The sequence below is a fragment of the Ovis aries genome, chromosome 22 (genome assembly GCF_016772045.2).
Source record: "Ovis aries strain OAR_USU_Benz2616 breed Rambouillet chromosome 22, ARS-UI_Ramb_v3.0, whole genome shotgun sequence".
Taxonomy (NCBI): Eukaryota; Metazoa; Chordata; class Mammalia; order Artiodactyla; family Bovidae; genus Ovis; species Ovis aries.
Window position 1 is genome coordinate 18,361,013 of NC_056075.1, and position 20,252 is coordinate 18,381,264.

The 20,252-nt window shown below is 39.6% G+C and overlaps 1 protein-coding gene across 3 annotated transcripts in view; it reads right to left on the bottom strand.

The window, feature by feature from the left end:
• Positions 1–19,783, bottom strand: part of ARHGAP19 (Rho GTPase activating protein 19) — a 64,407-nt gene extending 44,624 nt beyond the window's left edge. For 2 of the 3 annotated variants that reach the window (XM_042239077.2, XM_004020077.5), the window contains exon 1: positions 19,718–19,783. In XM_042239077.2, the coding sequence (XP_042095011.1) occupies positions 19,718–19,773 (56 nt within the window). In that variant the 5' untranslated portion in view covers positions 19,774–19,783. Of the gene's footprint in view, positions 1–19,416 lie in introns of all 3 variants that reach the window. The other variant, XM_042239078.2, reaches the window with a different exon arrangement.
• Between the last annotated feature and the right edge of the window lie 469 nt (positions 19,784–20,252).

Genomic DNA, 20,252 nt, shown 5'->3' on the forward strand with positions numbered 1-20,252 from the left:
ATCTTCGTTTTCTGAATGTTGAGCTTTAAGCCAACTTTTTCACTCTCCTCTTTCACTTTCATCAAGAGGCTTTTTAGCTCCTCTTCACTTTCTGCCATAAGGGTGGTGTCATCTGCATACCTGAGGTTATTGATATTTCTCCCGGCAATCTTGATCCCAGCTTGTGTTTCTTCCAGTCTAGCGTTTCTCATGATGTATTCTGCATATAAGTTAAATAAGCAGGATAACAATATACAGCCTTGACATACTCCTTTTCCTATCGGGAACCAGTCTGTTGTTCCATGTCCAGTTCTAATTGTTGCTTCCTGACCTGCATATAGGTTTCTCAAGAGGCAAGTCAGGTGGTCTGGTATTTCCATCTCTTTCAGAATTTTCCACACTTTATTGTGATCCACACAGTCAAAGGCTTTGGCATAGTCAATAAAGCAGAAATAATGTTTTTCTGGAACTCTTTTGCTTTTTCCATGATCCAGTGGATGTTGGCAATTTGATCTCTGGTTCCTCTGCCTTTTCTAAAACCATCTTGAACACCTGTAAGTTCACGATTCATGTATTGCTGAAGCCTGGCTTGGAGAATTTTGAGCATCACTTTACTAGCGTGTGAGATGAGTGCAATTGTGCAGTAGTTTGAGTGTTCTTTGACATTGCCTTTCTTTGAGATTAGAATGAAAACTGACCTTTTCCAGTCCTGTGGCCACTGCTGAGTTTTCCAAATTTGCTGGCATATTGAATGCAGCACTTTCATAGCATCATCTTCCAGGATTTGAAATAGCTCAACTGGAATTCCATCACCTCCACTAGCTTTGTTCGTAGTGATGCTTTCTAAGGCCCACTTGACTTCACATTCCAGGATGTCTGGCTCTAGTTGAGTGATCACACCATCGGGATTATCTGGGTCATGAAGATCTTTTTTGTACAGTTCTTCTGTGTATTCTTGCCACCTCTTCTTAATATCTTCTGCTTCTGTTAGGTCCATACCATTTCTGTCCTTTATCAAGCCCATCTTTGCATGAAATGTTCCCCTTGGTTATCTCTAATTTTCTCGAAGAGATCTCTAGTCTTTCCCATTCTGTTGTTTTTCTCTATTTCTTTGCATTGATCGCTGAGGAAGGCTTTCCTATCTCTTCTTGCTATTCCTTGGAACTTTGCATTCAGATGCTTATATCTTTCCTCTTCTCCTTTGCTTTTCGCTTCTCTTCTTTTCTCAGCTATTTGTAAGGCCTCCCCAGACAGCCATTTTGCTTTTTTGCATTTCTTTTCCATGGGGATGGTCTTGATCCCCGTCTCCTGTACAATGTCACAAACCTCTGTCCATAGTTCATCAGGCACTCTACCTATCAGATCTAGTCCCTTAAATCTATTTCTCACTTCCACTGTATAATCATAAGGGATTTGATTTAGGTCATACCTGAATGGTCTAGTGGTTTTTCCTACTTTCTTCAATTTCAGTCTGAATTTGACAATAAGGAGTTCATGATCTGAGCCACAGTCAGCTCCTGGTCTTGTTTTTATTGACTGTATAGAGCTTCTCTATCTATGGCTGCAAAGAACATAATCAATCTGATTTTGGTGTTGACCATCTGGTGATGTCCATGTGTAGAGTCTTCTCTTGTGTTGTTGGAAGAGGGTGTTTGCTATGACCAGTACATTTTCTGGCAAAACTCTATTAGTCTTTGTCCTGCTTCGTTCCATATTCCAAGGCCAAATTTGCCTGTTACTCCAGGTGTTTCTTGACTTCCTACTTTTGCATTCCAGTCCCCTATAACGAAAAGGACATCTTTTTTGGGTGTTAGTTCTAAAAGGTCTTGTAGGTCTTCCTAGAACCGTTCAACTTCAGCTTCTTCAGCGTTGCTGAATAAGCAACCACAAAGAAAAAGCTCAATACATTTGAGTTCATTAAAATAAGAACTATGTTATCAAAAGATACCATTAAGAAAGTGAAAAATATATCTACAAAATATATGGTGGGAAAATATATCTACAATATATATGGTCAAAAAAGGCTCATACCCTGAATATATACAGACTTCGTGTAATCAAAATGAAAAAATAAATAAATAACCAACAGAAAAACAAGCATGAGATTTCAAGAAACTGTCATTTTAAAAACTACTCAATACCACTAGACATCAAAGAACTGCAAATTAAAAATCAATGACATACTATCATCCAACAGAATGGCTAAAATGGACAATACCAAGAATTAGAGAAAATAATTCTAACTATAAAGTAACTCTAACCATAAAGTAACTCTTTTATACAGATAGTGGGGCTATAACTATTTCATCTTATCTACAGTATTAATGAACATGTATACCCTATGAGCAACAATTCTAAAAACATGCCTAGCATGTGCATGCAGCAACATGGGCACCAAAAATCCCAAGCAAGAATGTTCACTGATACATTAATTTCTAAGCAGCCAAAACTGGAAGCAAAATGTCCAGCAGAATGGTTTTTAAAATGTGGCATATATAATAGCAATTTTTTAAAATTTTTATTTATGTATGGATTCATTTTTGGCTGTACTGGGTCTTCCGTGTACTGGATGTTTCTCTAGTTGTAGCGAGCAAGGGCTACTCTTCATTGCAGTGCATAGGTTTCTCACTGCAGTTTCTCCTCTTGTTCTGGAGCACAGGCTCCCCGGCTTCAGTAGCTGCAGAGCAAGGGCTCAGTAGTTGCCGCTCCTGGACTCTAGAGCACAGGTTCAATAGTTGCGGCCCATGAGCTTAGTTACTCCGCAGCATGTGAGATCTTCCTGGATCAGGGATCAAACCCATGTCTCCTGCACTGGCAGGCAGATTCTTCAATAATGGCAGATTTTATAGCAATGAAAAAGGACAAAGTCCAGTTACATACACAATCATGAATGAATCTCACAGATAACTGAGCAAAAGATGTCCTTCTCTCTCTCTCTCTCATACACACACACAGACACACAAACTACTTACTATATAGTGCTATTCATATCAAATTTTAAAAACAGACAAAAAATATAGTTTCTAGAGATAAGTCTCCAATTTACAATGGTTCAACTTACAACTGTTAACTCTATGATGGTGTGAAAGCAATATGCATTCACTAGAAACTCTACTTCAAATTTTTGAATTCTGATCTTTTCCTGGGCTAGCGATATGTACAACACTGTTTTGTGATGCTGGACAGCAGCAACGAGCCACAGCTCCCAGGTAGCCACGAGGTCATGAGAGTAAACCAAAACATTTACAACCATTCTGGTTTTTGACTTTCAATACAGTATTCAATATAGTACATGAGATATTCAATACTTTATTATAAAATAGTCTTTGTGTTAAATGATTCTGGCTACAGGCTAATATGAGTGGTCTGAGCATGTTTAAGTTAGGCTAGGCTAAGCTATCATGTTCAATAGGTTGGGTGTATTAAATGAATTTTTTCAACTCTATTGTAAAGCAAGGAAGAATTATACTTGCTTAAGTAGCAAATTGTAGAGAGAAGCAAAGATGTATTTACCATTCAGGATAATGGTTACCTTTGGGGGTTAGTGATTATGAGAAGACAAGAGGGCATAAGGAGAGTTTCTAGGGTGCTAGCACTGTTTTGGGAAAAAGTATTAGGCTGTGGGGAAACAGGAGTGATTCATTTGAAGTAAATATGAAAAATGCTGACATTTGTTGAAGCTGGGTATTAGAAAGAGTATTGATTATATTGTACATATAACCAATATCTTTCATGACAATTTTTTTAAAATACCAAGTATAGATTTGACCTAAATCTTGCTACAATTTGATGTAAATATCATAGAAAATCAAAATACAGTATATACTAAAGGTTAATTTTCTCATCATAAAAGTTTTTGCATAGATGGCTAGTACCAGGAGAATTAGTAGTTAAGTATAAAGGCAAACAGAGATAGCAAAGACTTCAGTATTTAAGAGCATATACCAGGGCATTCAAAGCCAGTGCTCTGGGACAAAGCAGAGGGATTGGGATGGGGAAGAAGCTGGAAGGGGGGTTCAGCATGGGGGTACACATGTACACCTGTGGCTAATCCATGTCGATGTATGGCAAAAACCACCACAATATTGTAAGGTAATTAGCCTCCAATTAAAATAAATAAATTTTTTTAAAATTAAAATAAAGGACTATAAGAATAGAAGAAAAAAAAAAGCATATACTAAGCAACCATCCCAAAGAGTAACAGAGGCAAGACTTATCCCTTAAAAAGGGTATTTTTTAATACTAATAGTCTGCAGTGATTACTTTTACCACTAGATGGAACTCTACATGTAAGGTGATATGCTTAGTGAAGGACTGGAAACAAAATCCACAGCTGAAAAATCAATTACATAAAAATGAAATGCAAATGCTTTTAGGCATTTTGAACCCATGAATCTGTAAAATTCAAGGCAGTGGGGGAAAAAAAAAAAAACAACCTGTATCCTACAGATGTATCTTTTGGCTGACTACTACCAAAAATGCATACCCACAAAACTAAATGTTTCCTCCCTAGTGAATTGCTTAACTTGATTTGTTCTCCAAGAACCACAATCTTGGCAACATCTTTCAAAATATGAGCTATATTTAAAGTTGTTTAAACCTGACTTACCACCCTGAGAGAAGTATGCACTCTCTTACTATGTTTTCAACCTTAGCTGTGAAACATGGCTTTAAATGTGTCACTTTATTGAAGAGCTGTTAGATTTGAATACATACAAGTATTAAACAAGAGGCTATTATTTCTCCCTTTTTCTACCTGCCAAAGTTAAACTGGTATGAAAGTTGTACATAAACAAAAAGGATAAAGCAGGCTCCAGGTGTTCAAGCCGGCAGGTTTTTTATAACACAGGTTAAGGTTGATAAGTAGTACCACAGTTTTTCAGGAAATAATATTCAATTCCTTAAACAAAAATTTTGAAACACTTACATCCCAAGATCTGCTCTTAAGAGTGGCTGTCCAGGGTTTAGTAATATGGACCTCTTATCACTAATTTAGACTTCAGTAGTCTACAAAAATATATTTGGCCCCTTTATTTGATCCCAACTTGAACTAATTTCAGACTGTTAGAGCAACTTTATCTGAATTAAAGTGGCACATGAAGGAATTCCTGATCGTTTACCCTCTTAACCTAAACATTCTGCAAATGTGGTCAAAATTTTAACCCTATGAAATGACAATGGAAAGTTCTCAGTCTAAAAGACTAATTTGTCTTCCTCTGAGTACCAATAATGCAAGTTAATTAACATATATTTAATTTGTCAATTTTTATCCCTTTGGGTGTCACAGAATTGGTATTAATTCTGTTGCTGCCACTTCACTTACTTTTTGTCATCAAGACTGGCAAACAATTGGAAGAAAGTTTACTTTGTACTGGAAAAATAACATAAAAATTCCCTATTTATTTGGAGAAAGTTCTATAGGATGCTTAACTGACAAAAGAGTATCTCTCTTATCATTACATAAAAGCTGTTTACCCCTCAAAAAAGTACAGTCAAAGCTTCGGGAGACTCTTTTCCTATAGACTTTAAATGCCATGAGTCTCAGGCAATTAAAACCAAAGGATTTCTACCTATGATCAGATTACCTTTCAAAAGACTACTTCTAAATCCACTTCTTTCAAAGTCCAGAATGATACTATCCAAGAGACTGCTAATGCTTTTGCTCTGGCACATGACTGTTCATATCTATACAACTTCACATATTGAAAATTCTTAAGAGTTTTAATCTCTTAGTCAGTACTCAATGAACCTAATAGTAAGTCTCTTCATCAGCTAGCATAAGAAAGTGAGTTGCTTTTCTGAGGCACATATTAGCCAAACAAGAAATCAGTTACTCACGTGTCATTTAAATTCAAACTAATTGTGATCTACCTGCTGCTGCTGCTGCTAAGTCGCTTCAGTCGTGTCCGACTCTGTGCGACCCCACAGACGGCAGCCCACCAGGCTCCCCCGGCCCTGGGATTCTCTGGGCAAGAACACTGGAGTGGGTTGCCATTTCCTTCTCCAATGCATGAAAGTGAAAAGGGAAAGTGAAGTCGCTCAGTCGTGTCCGACTCTTTGTGACGACATGGACTGCAGCCTACCAGGCTCCTCCGCCCATGGGATTTTCCAGGCAAGAGTACTGGAGTGGGGTGCCACTGCCTTCTCTGGTGATCTACCTAGTTCTTTATAATTTTAAGAAGCTGTAAGGTACAGGAACAAACTAAAACAAACTAAACTAAGTCTGTGGCGCCCAAAAGGTTAAATTTCACTGAATACTATAAGATGCTATTTTGTTTTCCACTATCTCTATTTTCAAAAATACAAATGGTCAGCTATAGGTGCAGTTAGCACATAGGCACCCAGAAGCCCCTGTCAGAGGTCTTGAAAATTCGGTTGCAAACAATTTTTCTTTCACTGCATTTGCACATAGATGCTAGTCCTTTAACTGTTATTATTTTAAAGAGATCTTTGGGTATTTGCTAAAACTCTTTTGAAATTGGAAGTAATTATGAGGCTTTTTCCACTGTGGTAAATCTTAAGCAACCACCACTTTGGGTTTTCTCACTCAACACTTTCTGAATGATACCAACTGTTGAGATATGTGATATTGAAAAGATGGATTCTAATATATGAAATTTTATGGTGCATGAATTTTTTTAAATTTAAATATTCCAATTTCTTTTAATTGGGATATCCCAACACTTTTAAAAAGTTATTTTATTTCTTTTTGGCCATATCTCGGGGCTTATGAGATCTTAGTTCCCCAACCAGGGATTGAACCTGGGACCTTGGCAGTGAAAGCAGAGACCTAACTACTGGACCACTTTTTATTTCTTAACTCCTAAAAAGAAACTATTGTGTCAGTAAAAAATATTTTTGCTTTGAAAAATTTAGGCTTTATCCTCCATACACACCTTAATACACACACTCTCAATTTAAGTTTTAATGAAAATTTAACACAATGACATAAGTGTATGCTTCATACTGGTACATTTATTTTTAATATTTAAAAGCCGTATTTATTTGATGAAAAATCCAGATTGAAAAATGACTGATCTCTTGCTTAGGGTCATCCTGACAAAAGCAGCAGATTGAATAGCAGATCTAATAAGGAGAGCTTGGTCATAAGGATAACTACTACAAAATGACCTGATCAAAGGAAAAAAATTAAAGCAGACCTTGTTATTTGAGTGAAAAAAAAAAACTATTATTGCCACCAGTGAGAGACTGTAGAGATTCCAAAATTCAGAAAACTTTAAAATGATAAACAGACTTCACCATACAAAAGCTAGTCAGATTTAAAAAAAAAAAAAAAAAAACCTAGTCAGATTTCAAAGGGCTTATTATAGTGCACGTAGCTTTCTCTGATTAACGCTTGACTTTCGTAGACAACAGAAAGTATTTGAAGATAATGTCAAGAATGTTACTAAATACTATTGCTGTACACTTCCTTGGCTTCTCATCTTCTCCTAATTGTTAGTTTCCTGTTATTTGGTGAGTTTTTTTTAAATTTCATTGTTTTTAACATTCTTGGTTTTATCCTTGCAATTGTGTTCAGCATAAAAATAAAACAAGCGAAGAACTTCTACATTATGTAATCCCAATGTCATTCTTTATAGTTCCTAAATTAATGAAGTTTGCCCCTTCCCAAATGTACTGATATAATTAAGACACATACAGCAGTTGTTCAGTCTCATAGTTCAGCTTGACAAATCGCCTGTATTTAATTTCATAACTGATATTGTTATTTATGTTTTCATCTGGTTATCTTAGAAGCTATGGCTTTATACAGTTTTATAGTTTGATACTAACACATTTCCCATTATAAAATGTATTGTCATTAACTCACTCCATACTTTTAAAATTATTTATGAAGTAGATCACAAAACTTGTGGACTTCTGACAAAACTGTTCCTTTTTTATCTATCACTATATTTTAAAATTACCGAAAAGAACAACAGTTTTCCTACAGTAGGCACTAAAGTCTGTAACACAAAAGACAATAACAAGATCATTAACTGCCGAATGCAGGGTATAATGAAAGCTCTAAGCATTCAGAGGTAGGAGAGAATCTTTCACTCTTACACAAGGAGTTGAGACTTGCAGGAGGTCTTAAAGATGAGAAGGGTTTGACAGAGTTTGACCATACTCACCTTGAACACTCTGACTCCCAACCTCCTCCTTCGGACAGTTTCCGTCCTCCAAGACCCCATCCTACAGGGCTCATCAGCGCTGCCTCCAAAGCCTGCCCCTGTGGCTGTGGCAGCCTCTACAGGAAGTCACCCTCTTGTCCCCACATTTTCGTTTTTTCGTTTTCATCTACTCTCTTGCTCTGCTCCCTTCCATACCACTTCTCCAATGCTTCCTAGTTTCTCACAACCCACAGCTATTGAGCCTGTGCTCTAGAGCCATGTGCGGCAACTGCTGAAGCCTGCGCACCCTACAGTCCATGCTCTGCAACAAGAGAAGCCACCACAATGAGATGCCCGTGCACCACAACCAGAGAGTAGCTCCCCGCTCGCCACGGCTAAAGGAGAGCCCACGGAGCAACAAGGACTCAGCACGGCCATAAGCTCAGCAGGAAAGAATCTGCCTGCAGTGCAGACGCGGCAGGAGATGTGGGTTTGATCCCTGAGTCAGGAAGATTCCCTGGAGGAGGAAATGGCAACCCATTCCAGTATTCTTGTCTGGAGAATCCCACAGATAGAGAAGCCTAGCAGGCTACGGTCCACAGGGTCGCAGAGAGTTGGACACAACCGAAGAGACTTGGCAAGCACGCATGCTCACTGTGCATGGGCTTAAATAAAATTTTTTAAATTATACATATTTTATATCATTATAAACATCAGTTTTTAAAACCTCATATAACTATATACCAGTAACCCCAAACAAAAAGACAAGAAATGTTAAAGTAGCTTGCTCAAAGACACATACTGTTTTAACTGAGGGAAAAGTTATCAGTAAACAACGTATCTGCTGGGATCTTCGCAAGTTTGAAACTGCAAAGATCCATGCTGTTGTTGCTGTTCTGTCAATATATCGTGTCTGACTCTGCGACCCCATGGACTGCAGCACATCAAGCTTCCCTGTTCTTCACTATCTCCCAGAGTTTGCTCAACCTCATGTACATGGAACAGTGATGCTATCTACCTATCTCATCCTCTGCCACCCCCTGCTCCTCCCGCCTTCAATCTTTCCCAGCATCAGGGCCTTTTCCAGAGAGTCAGCTCTACACATCAGGTGGCCAAAGTATTGGAGCTTCAGCATCAGTCCGTCCAATGAATATTTAGGACTGCTTTCCTTTAGGATTGACTGGTTAGATCTCCTTACAATCCATGGGACTCCCAAGAGTCTTCTCCAACACCACAGTTCAAAAGCATCCATTTTTCAGTGCTCAACTTTCTTTATAGTCAAACTTTTCCATCCATACGTGAATACTGGACAAACCATAGCTTTGACTAGACGGACCTTTGTTGGCAAAGTAATTAATGTCTCTGCTTTTATAATATGCTGTCTAGGTTGATCATGGCTTTTCTTCCAAGGAGTGTCTTTTAATTTCATGGCTGCAGTCACCATCTGCAGTGATTCTGGAGCCCAAAAAAATAGTCTCACCTTTTCCATTGTTTTCTCATATATTTGGGAATAGGTTATGAATATTACATCGATTTTTATATAGATTCTATATATTTATATTAATATTATATTATATTATATTTTATTGGAAAAGGCAATGGCACCTCACTCCAGTACTCTTGCCTGGAACATCCCATGGACAGAGGAGCCTGGTGGGCTGCAGTCTATGGGGTTGCTAAGAGTTGGACATGGCTGAGCGACTTCACTTTCACTTTTCCCTTTAATGCATTGGAGAAGGAAATGGCAACCCCCTCCAGTGTTCTTGCCTGGAGAATCCCAGGGATGGGGGAGCCTGGTGGGCTGCCATCTATGGGGTCGCACAGAGTCGGACACGACTGAAGCAACTTAGCAGCAGTAGCAGCAGCATTATATTTTATAATTATAGTTATTATATAATATTATATACAAATATACATTTTAAATTATATAATATTATATATTATAAAACATATAATGTATAATCTTTTATATTATCAATATATAGATTATATAGATTAAGGACTTCCCTGGTGGCTCAGACGATAAAGCATCTGTCTACAATGCTTACAATGCAGGAGACCTGGGTTCAATCCCCGAGTCGGGAAGATCCCCTGAAGAAGGAAATAGCAACCCACTCCAGTATTCTTGCCTGGAAAATCCCATGGACGGAGGAGCCTGGTAGGCTACAATCCATGGGGTCGCAGAGTCGGACACAACTGATGGACTTCACTTGCTATTATATAGATTTCCCATCTATTCCCAAGCCATGAAGTGATGGGACCAGATGCCATGATCTTAGTTTTCTCAATGTTGAGTTTTAAGCCAACTTTTTCACTCTCCTCTTTCACTTTCATCAAGAGGCTCTTTAGTACTTCTTCACTTTCTGCCGTTAAGGGTGGTGTCATCTGCATATCTGAGGTTATTGATACTTCTCCTGGCAATCTTCATTGCAGCTTGTGCTTCATCCAGCCCAGCATGTTGCATGATGTACTCTGCATATAAGCTAAATAAGCAGGGTGACAATATACAGCCTTGACGTACTCCTTTCTGGATTTGGAACCACTCTGTTGTTCCATGTCCAGTTCCAACTGTTGCTTCTTGGCTTGCGTAGGTAGGCCAAGATTTCTCAGGAGGCAGGTAAGGTGGTCTGGTATTCCCATCTCTTTCAGATTTTTCCACAGTTTGTTGTGAACCACATAGTCAAAAGCTTTGGCATAGTCAATAAAGCAGAAGTTTTTCTGGAACTCTCTTGCTTTTGCAATGATCCAACAGATATTGGCAATTTGATCTCTGGTTCCTCTGCCTTTTCTAAATCCAGCTTGAATATCTGGAAGTTCACAGTTCACGGTTCACATACTGTTGAAGCCTCGCTTAGAGAATTTTGAGTATTACTTTACTAGAGTGTGAGATGAGTGCAATTGTGCAGTAGTTTCAACATTCTTTGGCATTGCCTTTCTTTGAGATTGGAATGAAAACTGACTTTCTCCAGTCCTGTGGCCACTGCTGAGTTTTCCAAACTTGCTGGCATACTGAGTGCACCACTGTCACAGCATCATCTTTCAGGATTTGAAATAGCTCAACTGGAATTCCATCACCTCCACTAGCTTTGTTCATAGTGATGCTTCCTAAGCATCTTGACTTGACTTCACATTCCAGGATGTCTGGCTCTAGTTGAGTGATCACACCGTTGTGATTATCTGGGTCATGAAAATCATTTTGTACAGTTCTTCTGTGTATTCTTGCCACCTCTTCTTCTGCCTCTGTTAGGTCCATACCCTTTCTGTCCTTTATCGTGCCCATCTTTGCACGAAACGTTCCCTTGGTATCTCTAATTTTCTTGAAGAGATCTCTAGTCTTTCCCATTCTATTGTTTTCCTCTATTTTTTTGCATTAAACACTGAGGAAGGCTTTCTTATCTCTCCTTGCTATTCTTTGGAACTCTTCAAATGGGTATATCTTTCCTTTTCTCCTTTGCTTTTTGCTTCTCTTCTTTTCTCAGCTATTTGTAAGGCCTCCTCAGACAGCCATTTTGCCTTTTTCTTGAGGATGGTCTTAATCATTGCCTCCTGTACAGTGTCATGAACCTCCATTCACAGTTTTCAGGCACTGTGTCTCTCAGATCTAATCCCTTGAATCTGTTTGTCACTTCCACTGTATAATCGTAAGAGATTTCATTTAGGTCATACCTGAATGATCTGGTGGGTTTCCCTATTTTCTTCAATTTAAGTCTGAATTTGGCAATAAGGAGTTCATGATCTGAGCCACAGTCAGCTCCCGGTCTTGTTTTTGTTGACTGTATAGAGCTTCTCCATCTTTGGCTGCGAAGAATATGATCAGTCTAATTTCAGTGTTGACCATCTGGTGATGCCCACGCATGGTATTCTCTTGTATTGTTGGAAGAGGGTGTTTGCTATGACCAGTGCGTTCTCTTGGCAAAACTCTATTAGCCTTTGCCCTGTTTCATGCTGTACTCCAAGGCCAAATTTGCCTGTTACTCCAGGTATCTCTTGACTTCCTCCTTTTGCATTCCAGTCCCCTATAATAAAAAGGATATCTTTTTTGGCTGTTAGTTCTAGAAGGTCTTGTAGGTCTTCACAGAACCATTCAGCTTCAGCTTCCTCAGCAGTACTGGTTGGGGCATAGACTTGGATTACCGTGATACTGAATGATTTGCCTTGGAAACAAACAGAGATCATTCTGTTGTTTTTGAGATTGCATCCAAGTACTGCATTTCAGACTCTTTTGTTGACTATGATAGCTACTCCATTTCTTCTAAGAGATTCCTGCCCACAGTAGTACATATAATGGTCATCTGAGTTAAATTCACCCATTCCTGTCCATTTTAGTTCACTGATTATTAAAATGTCGATGTTCACTCTTGCCATCTCCTGTTTGACCACTTCCAATTTGCCTTGATTCATGGACCTAATATTCCAGGTTCCTATGCAATATTGCTCTTTACAGCATAGGACTTTACTTCCATCACCAGTCACATCCACAACTGGTTGTTGTTTTTGCTTTGGCTCTGTCTCTTCATTCTTTCTGGAGTTATTTCTCCACTGTTCTCCAGTGGCATATTGGGTACCTACCGATCTGGGGAATTCATCTTTCAGTGTCCTATCTTTTTGCCTTTTCATACTGTTCATGGGGTTCTCAAGGCAAGAATACAGAAGTGGTTGGCCATTCCCTTCTCTAGTGGACCACATTTTGTCAGACATCTCCAGCATGACCCATCCATCTTGGGTGGTCCTACATGGCATGGCTCATAGTCTCATTGAGTTAGACAAGGTTGTGGTCCATGTGATCAGTTTGATTAGTTTTCTGTGATTGTGGCTTTCATTCCGTCTGCCCTCTGATGGATAAGGATAAGAGGCTTATGGAAGCTTCCACCTCATACTTCTCTATAGAATAGACCTAGGTAGTGTTGCAGCAAGGGAAACCAGGAACTTGGAGATAAGATGATTTTCCATGTGCCAGTCACCAACTTACTGCCTCTCATCCATCACTGCCTACTCTGCAAAAATGGAGCCAGAGCCTCTAAGTATACTTCCTTTTCTAGCTGGTACAATATTCAGCATTACTGATAAAGAACACTGCAGAGACAGAGCAGGAGGCAGGGCCTTTCCCTTTAGGATTTCAGGCTGCTCCTCTAGGCAAGCTCCTGTAGCGTGCACAACTTCTCCACTGACAGGCTCCAGGTTATAGCAGCCAGCTGCTTTCTACCCCCACACCCAACCATCCCTGAGACATCTCCCTATGAACAGCTTTCCCAAGTATCCTACAGTGGTGGGTTTCGGGAAGGTTCCTGAAGGTGAATTTCCAACAAGTTCTACGACATTATTTCTTTGCTATTCTGTGGCTCCAACGTGGGATCTCTGGCCTAGGGTATCTATCTCTTCTTAGCACATTCTATCTCAGCCCTAAGAATTATAGTGGATTCTTTTTATCCAGCTTTATCAACGTATAATTAACAGACAAAATGATAAGATATAGTATTTATAAAGTGTACACCATTATGATTTGATATACATATGCAGTGCATAGTTGACGCTGGTTTCTATCTGTAATTCTTTAGAGATCTCTTTATTTATTAGCCAATCCCTTGTTACTCCAATTCCGTTAGAATCAATAACTCTTTATACTAAACTTTCTTTGTTCAAATTACTGTATAGTTTCTGTGTCCTAGCTGAACCCTGACTGATATATCAGGTAAAACTAGCAAAAAATCAGCACAAAATAGATGGACTCTGGCATTTCTAGAAACATGGTTAAAAAAATGTAATTAATAGGGTTTACTCAAGGTAGCCAGAAGGTATCTTCAGGAAGAAAGTACTGATAAGTGCTGATTAAATAACAAAAGAAAGCAATAATCTAATCAATCAACTGTAATAAGTCTCTTTCAAACATAAAATGGGACAACCTGACATACAGATCAGGTATATTCTTTTTTTTTCTTTTTACTGAAGCACAGTTGATTTACAATGTTTCAGACAAAGTGTTTCAGTTATATATGTGTGTACGCGTATTCTTTCTTCAGATTCTTTTCCACTACAGATTATTAGAAGATGCTGGAGATAGCTCCCTGTGCTATTGACGGACAGGTCCTTGTTGTTTATTTTACATATAGTGTGTGTTCTTTCTCCTTTGGTAAACATAAGCCTGTTTTCTATGTCTATGAATCTACTTCTGGTTTGTAAATAAGTTCATTTCTTTACTTTATGTAAATTACCTAAATTGCCTTATCAGTTGGCTTACGAACCTGAATGGAATCAGTCCTTAAATCTGTTTAACACATAGAACAGTTTTTTGAATTTGCAGTAACAAAAAGACTGCTGCTCTCTGAGGACCTTCCACACAACCACCCAGGAACCTCCTTCTTCAACACTGTTTAACCTTACAAACTCTAAAGCTAAAGGTTCGAGGCAAAGAAAGGTAGGCCATTGACCAGTTTATAAAGATTAACTTTAAAATTATATTTTCTTCTTCCCCTCTCCTTCCATCAAGAGTGCCCTTGCCTGTAAATAAACTCTCTAAGCCAGATAAACTGATAAAAATACAAAATAAAAAGATTCTGATTCAAGAAAGATCCCTAAAGAACCTATTCCTCATTTCGGTTCACAGAATTTGACAGTACAAATAAAAAATTAGATTCAGGGAGTTCTCTGGTGGTCAAGTGGTTAGGACTCGGGGCTCTTGCTGCCATGGGCCCAGGTTTAATCCCTGTTCGGGAAACTAAGATCTCGAACGCCTCACAGCTCAGCGGCCAAAAAAACTGGATTCAACATTTAAACCATGTTTTCTACTTTTACAAGTGAGAATAGAAAATTCTTCCTAAGATCAACAGGTTCTGTCTATCACTTTTCTTGAAGGGCCACACTGCTGTCTTCTAAGAGAAAAGAAAAATGTAATTTCAAAAAGGGACTTTACGAAGTCTACACTGTAGTGATTCAGCAGGATCCAGGGCACTTTCCCCACCTTCAGACACCTTCCTTATCCTCCAAAAACATTTCCAAACTGGGATGTAACTATCCCAAAGTCTGTTCCAAAGTTTCCTACTATTCCTAAGTCCCATGGGCAGGGCTACAAAACTCAGACACTGCTGGTATATTAACTGTCTCCAACTTTTCACAAATGCTATCACTTCCATGACTTGCTCTGCCACCCTCCACTCCTATATGTTCTTGTTTGCTTTTTCTGCTTCACAGTGGGTTTCTTTTTTCAGGGAATATTGAGGTTAAAAAGCCTGTGACTCTTTGTTATCAATTTCCCCTCTTCATCTAATAATAGTTAGGACTTTCTTTTTATGCCTCTTTTCAACTAAAAAAATACTGAGCCATATTTCCCTACTGCCAATTATGTGGGTAGGTGGCTATAATTCTTTTCCTGCTTTTGTTTTTTCTCTCTTTGGCCCTTGAGAGTCTCTACTTTTTTTTCCTATTATTTTTATACTACTACTGGTAGAATAGATAGCTTCAATTTGTGGATTTCCCTCATTAGATAAAGGCTTAAAATAATGAAGAAATAGAACTAGAAAGATAAACAGTTCTAAACAGATGATCATATATTCTCCATTCAACTTGCAAATATATATTGATTTGTGCAAATCAGACAATTCTTTCCTCTTCTTTATGGACTACAAGGGACCATACCACCAACAGAAGATTAGAAAGGTTAATATCTGTAGAGCATAAAGTAATTTGCATGGCATTTATCACAAGGTAATATTTTTGTCTTAAAAATACCAAAAACTATTACTCATTCACTACTGACCACCTTGTTATCGTTGTCCAGTCAGTAAGTCGTCTCTGACTTTTTGCGAACCCATGGACTGCAGGACACCAGGCCTCCCTGTCCCCACTATCTCCTGTAGTTTGCTCAAGTTCATGTCCACTGAGTTGGTGATGCTGTCCAACCATCTCATCCTCTGCTGCCCTCCTTTCCTTTTGTCTTCAATCTTTCAAAATCATCAGGGTCTTTTCCAATGAGTCAGCTGTTTGCACCAAGCAGCCAAAGTATTGGCCAGTAAACTGTAGCCTACCTACACAAACCTAATTGTTGGGAATACATAATAAAAATATACACGTTCAGCTCAGTTCAGTCGCTCAGTCGTGTTCGACTCTTTGTGACCCCATGAATCGCAGCACGCAGGGCTTCCCTGTCCATCACCAGCTCCCAGAGTTCACTCAAACTCACGTCCATTGAGTCAGTGATGCCATCCACCCATCTCATCCTCTGTCGTCCCCTTCTCCTCCTGCCCCCAATCCCTCCCAGCATCATTGTCTTTTCCAATGAGTCAACTCTTCACATGAGGTGGCCAAAGTACTGGAGTTTCAGCTTCAGCATCATTCCCTCCAAAGAAATCCCAGGGCTGATCTCCTTCAGAATGGACTGGTTGGATCTCCTTGCAGTCCAAGGGACTCTCAAGAGTCTTCTCCAACACCACAGTTCAAAAGCATCAATTCTTCGGTGCACAGCTTTCTTCACAGTCCAACTCTCACATCCATACATGACCTGCCCTCAAAAAGACCTTAGAAAACTCAACTTCTCTATGAATTACTTCAGGTTCAGATAACAGTCTGTGAATAGACTGATTATGTAACTAATACTATTGCCCCAAATTTAAATTCAAATAGCAATATCCTTTAAAGAAATTCAAACTATTCCTGCTGTCGAATGGTATTTTTTCTTCAGATTTTCATCACAATTCAAGATTTTACAGCAGGCTAAAGGATGATCTAATCAAACTCATCGATTCCCTCTACAGTTTCTAGGGGAGGAAAGGACCCAACCATTTATAGGCAGCTCCAAGAGGGGAAAATTCTTCCCTATAAAATATGAAATATGGAATATCAACCACTCCCATCTGTGCTAAGTAAGGAGTCCAGGTGCTACCCACAAACCCAGCTTTCTGGGATGTGGATTCTCCTATTCAATACAAACAGAACCAACAGATACCAATCAAAAGTTTTACTTACTCATTTACACTGGGGCAATGTATACAACACAGGCCTGGCGGGCTAAAGCCCGTAGGGTTGCAAAAAAGTCAGGCTCCCATATGTAAAATAGATAGCCAAAAGGAATTTGCTGTGTATGGCTCAGGAAACTCAAACAAGGGCTCTATATCAACCTAGAGGGGTGGGGTGGGGAGGGAGATGGGAGGGAGGTTCAGAAGGGAGGGGACATATGTATACCTATGGCAGATTCATGTTGAGGATTGACAGAAAACAACAAAATTTTGTACAGCAATTATCCTTCAATAAAAAAAAATTAATTTTTCTTAAAAAAGAGTCAGACTTGACTTAGAGACTCAACAAACAACACTGTAAATAAGCTCACTCTACTGAATTCCAGAATGAATTAAGACTTCCCTGGTGGCTCAGACGGTAAAGCGTCTGCCTACAATGTGGGAGACCCAGGTTAGATCCCTGGGCTGGGAAGATCCTCTGGAGAAGGAAATGACAACCCACTCCAGTACTCAGAATATCCCATGGATGGAGGGGTGTGGTAGTCTACAGTCCATGGGGTCACAGAGTCGAACGCAACTGAACGACCTCACTTTTTCTTTCACTGAATTTCAATATACATTTTCTCAATTAAGACAACTAAGTTCTTAAAGCTGGGGTAAAACCACCTAGAAATTCTTTCTAGGAAAAGCTAACTTGGGAGTGTGCTAACTTGGGAGAAAACACTCTGTAGAAACAAAGCAATGATTTCCTAAACTGATTCCTCTGATCTGTTCTTTAGTTCCTCTGCTAGAAGAACAAAAAACTATTAAGTATGGAGTGGTTACTAACTACTAGGTTCAGCACTGACAGCTTTAAAAGGATTGTCTGGTTTAATACTGACATTCTCTGGACTAGACATCATTATGTCCGTTTACAAATGAAGAAACTGAAGATGAGAGAAGTTTAAAAATTGGCCCAAGTATTTTATTCTTTTTAGTGCTCCTATAATTATGATTCTTTTCCTAATTTCCTTTTCAGATAGTTCATTCTTAGTGTATAGACTCATAACTGATTTTTGTATGTTAATTTTGTATCCTGCAACTTGAACCTGTTTATAAATTCTAATAGTTTTTTTTTTTGTTAGCATCTTAAGGATTTCCTACATACAAAATCATGTCTTCCAAGAGGAATAACTTCATTCTTCCTTTTCTTATTTCAATCCCTCCTTGTTTCTTTTTCTTGCCTAATTGCTCTGGCTAGGACTTCCAATACTACGTTGAGCAGAAGTGGCAAGAGTGGGCAGCCTTGTCTTGTTCCTCACCACAGTAGGTATCATCTCACACCTGTCAGGATGGCTATGATTAAAAAAAAAAAAAGTATTGGTGAGGACCTGGAGAAACTGGAACCTTTGTACACTGTTGGTAGGAAAACAAAATAGGGCAGTGCATAGCTCAGTGGTAAAGAATCCACCTATCAATGCAGGAGACACCAGTTTGATCCCTAGGTCAGGAAGATCTCCTGGCAACCCACTCCAGTATCCCTGCCTGGGAAATCCCATGAACAGAGGAGCCTGGTGGGCTATAGGGTTGCAAAAGAGTCAGACACAACTTAAGAGACTAAACAACAGCAGCAGGTAGCCTAGAAGTTCAAAAAAAAAATTAAAATAGAACTACCTAGGATCCAGCAATCTTTTCTTTGTATTTATCCAAAAGTATGAAATTAGGATCTCAAAGAATTATTAGCAGTCTCATGTTCACTGAGGCACAATTAACAATAGCCAAGATGTGGCAACAACCTAAATGTCCATGGACATATGAATAGATACAGGCAAACTATGGTATATGCATAGAGTGGAATATTACTCGCCTTTACAAAAGAAAATTCTGCAGTATGTGACAGTATGGATGAAACTTGAGGACATTATGCTAACTGAAATAAGCCAGTTGCAGAAAGGCAAATGATTCCACTTATATGAGGTATCCACTTACACGAGGTGTCTAAAATAGTCAAAGTCACAGAATTACAGAACGGAATGGGGCTTGCTAGCAGCTGGGAGAAGAGCAATGGGAAGTTACTATTTACTTAAAGTTTCAGTTAAGCAAAATGAATAAGCTCTTGAGATTTGCTGCACAACACTACCTACAGTCGACAGCACTCACTGTACTCTTAAAATTTTACCAACAGGTAGATCTCATGCCAAGTGTTTTCACTACTATAAAATTTTTCAAATGTTTAACTGGTCCAAGGACTCATATCCATATCTAAACGACACTCAAATCTGTGCTCCGAATTAATCATATAAACTGCCTCGGAAGAGATTAAAAAGTACTGACAGCGTTCTCCCCACGCTGTGCGACGTTGGGGAATTCGCTTAACAGCTCTGGGCTTGTTTCCTCACCATCGAGATGAGTCTCAGCGCAAAGGCACGCAGCGTTGCCACCACAAACAGGTCGATTTGCAGCCAACCCCGCTAGTGGACCTCCCAATAGCATCGGCAGGATCAAGCAGGGTCCTGGCTGTGGCCAGCGCCGGCGCCAGACCACCGAGCCTCAGTCCCTGCAGCCGCAAAGATGAGAAACGCCGCAGAAAAAAAGGAACAAAGCCTGGCCCCCTGGGTCACCGTGACCCAAGAGAAAGGCGTCAGTACGACCAGCCCACGGCCTCGTTTCCTAGGCAGCTGGACCAAGAACTGGGCTCACCTCCGGCCAGGCTCCCGGGCTGGCACCTCCCCTTCACTCTGCGCCTCAGTCGCCATCTTAGTCAGCAAACTTCTTTCACCGCCCCCAACCCTGGCCCCACCCTCATGCCTCTGGATTGGCTGAAGTGTTACCCCCTTTTTTATACGATTGGATAACTTGCCCGCCCCTCCTCAACCCGAATAGCTTCATGATATTATTGGTCTATTCAAATAACTAACCGTCATTAGTGGCCCCCTGTCGTGGCGGAAAAGAAAGGGGAGAGGGGCCAAGGAGGGGGCGTTGGGAAACCCAGCCCCGTGGCCTGCGGGGAGTTGTAGTTTCTTATTTTGATTAACTCCGGATTCCACCGACTTTTAGCTTCAAGTCAGAAATATACAGCTTACGCTCAAATTCTGTCCGGATGTGTAAGTCTTAGAATTACAGAATTGTCGAACTTGAAAGTGACTTCAAGAGTCACTCTCTAAAATGGCAAGATGAGTTTTCTGTCCTGATACAGAGGTACAGAGTGGCAGCCAAGAAGTACTTACTAAATTTG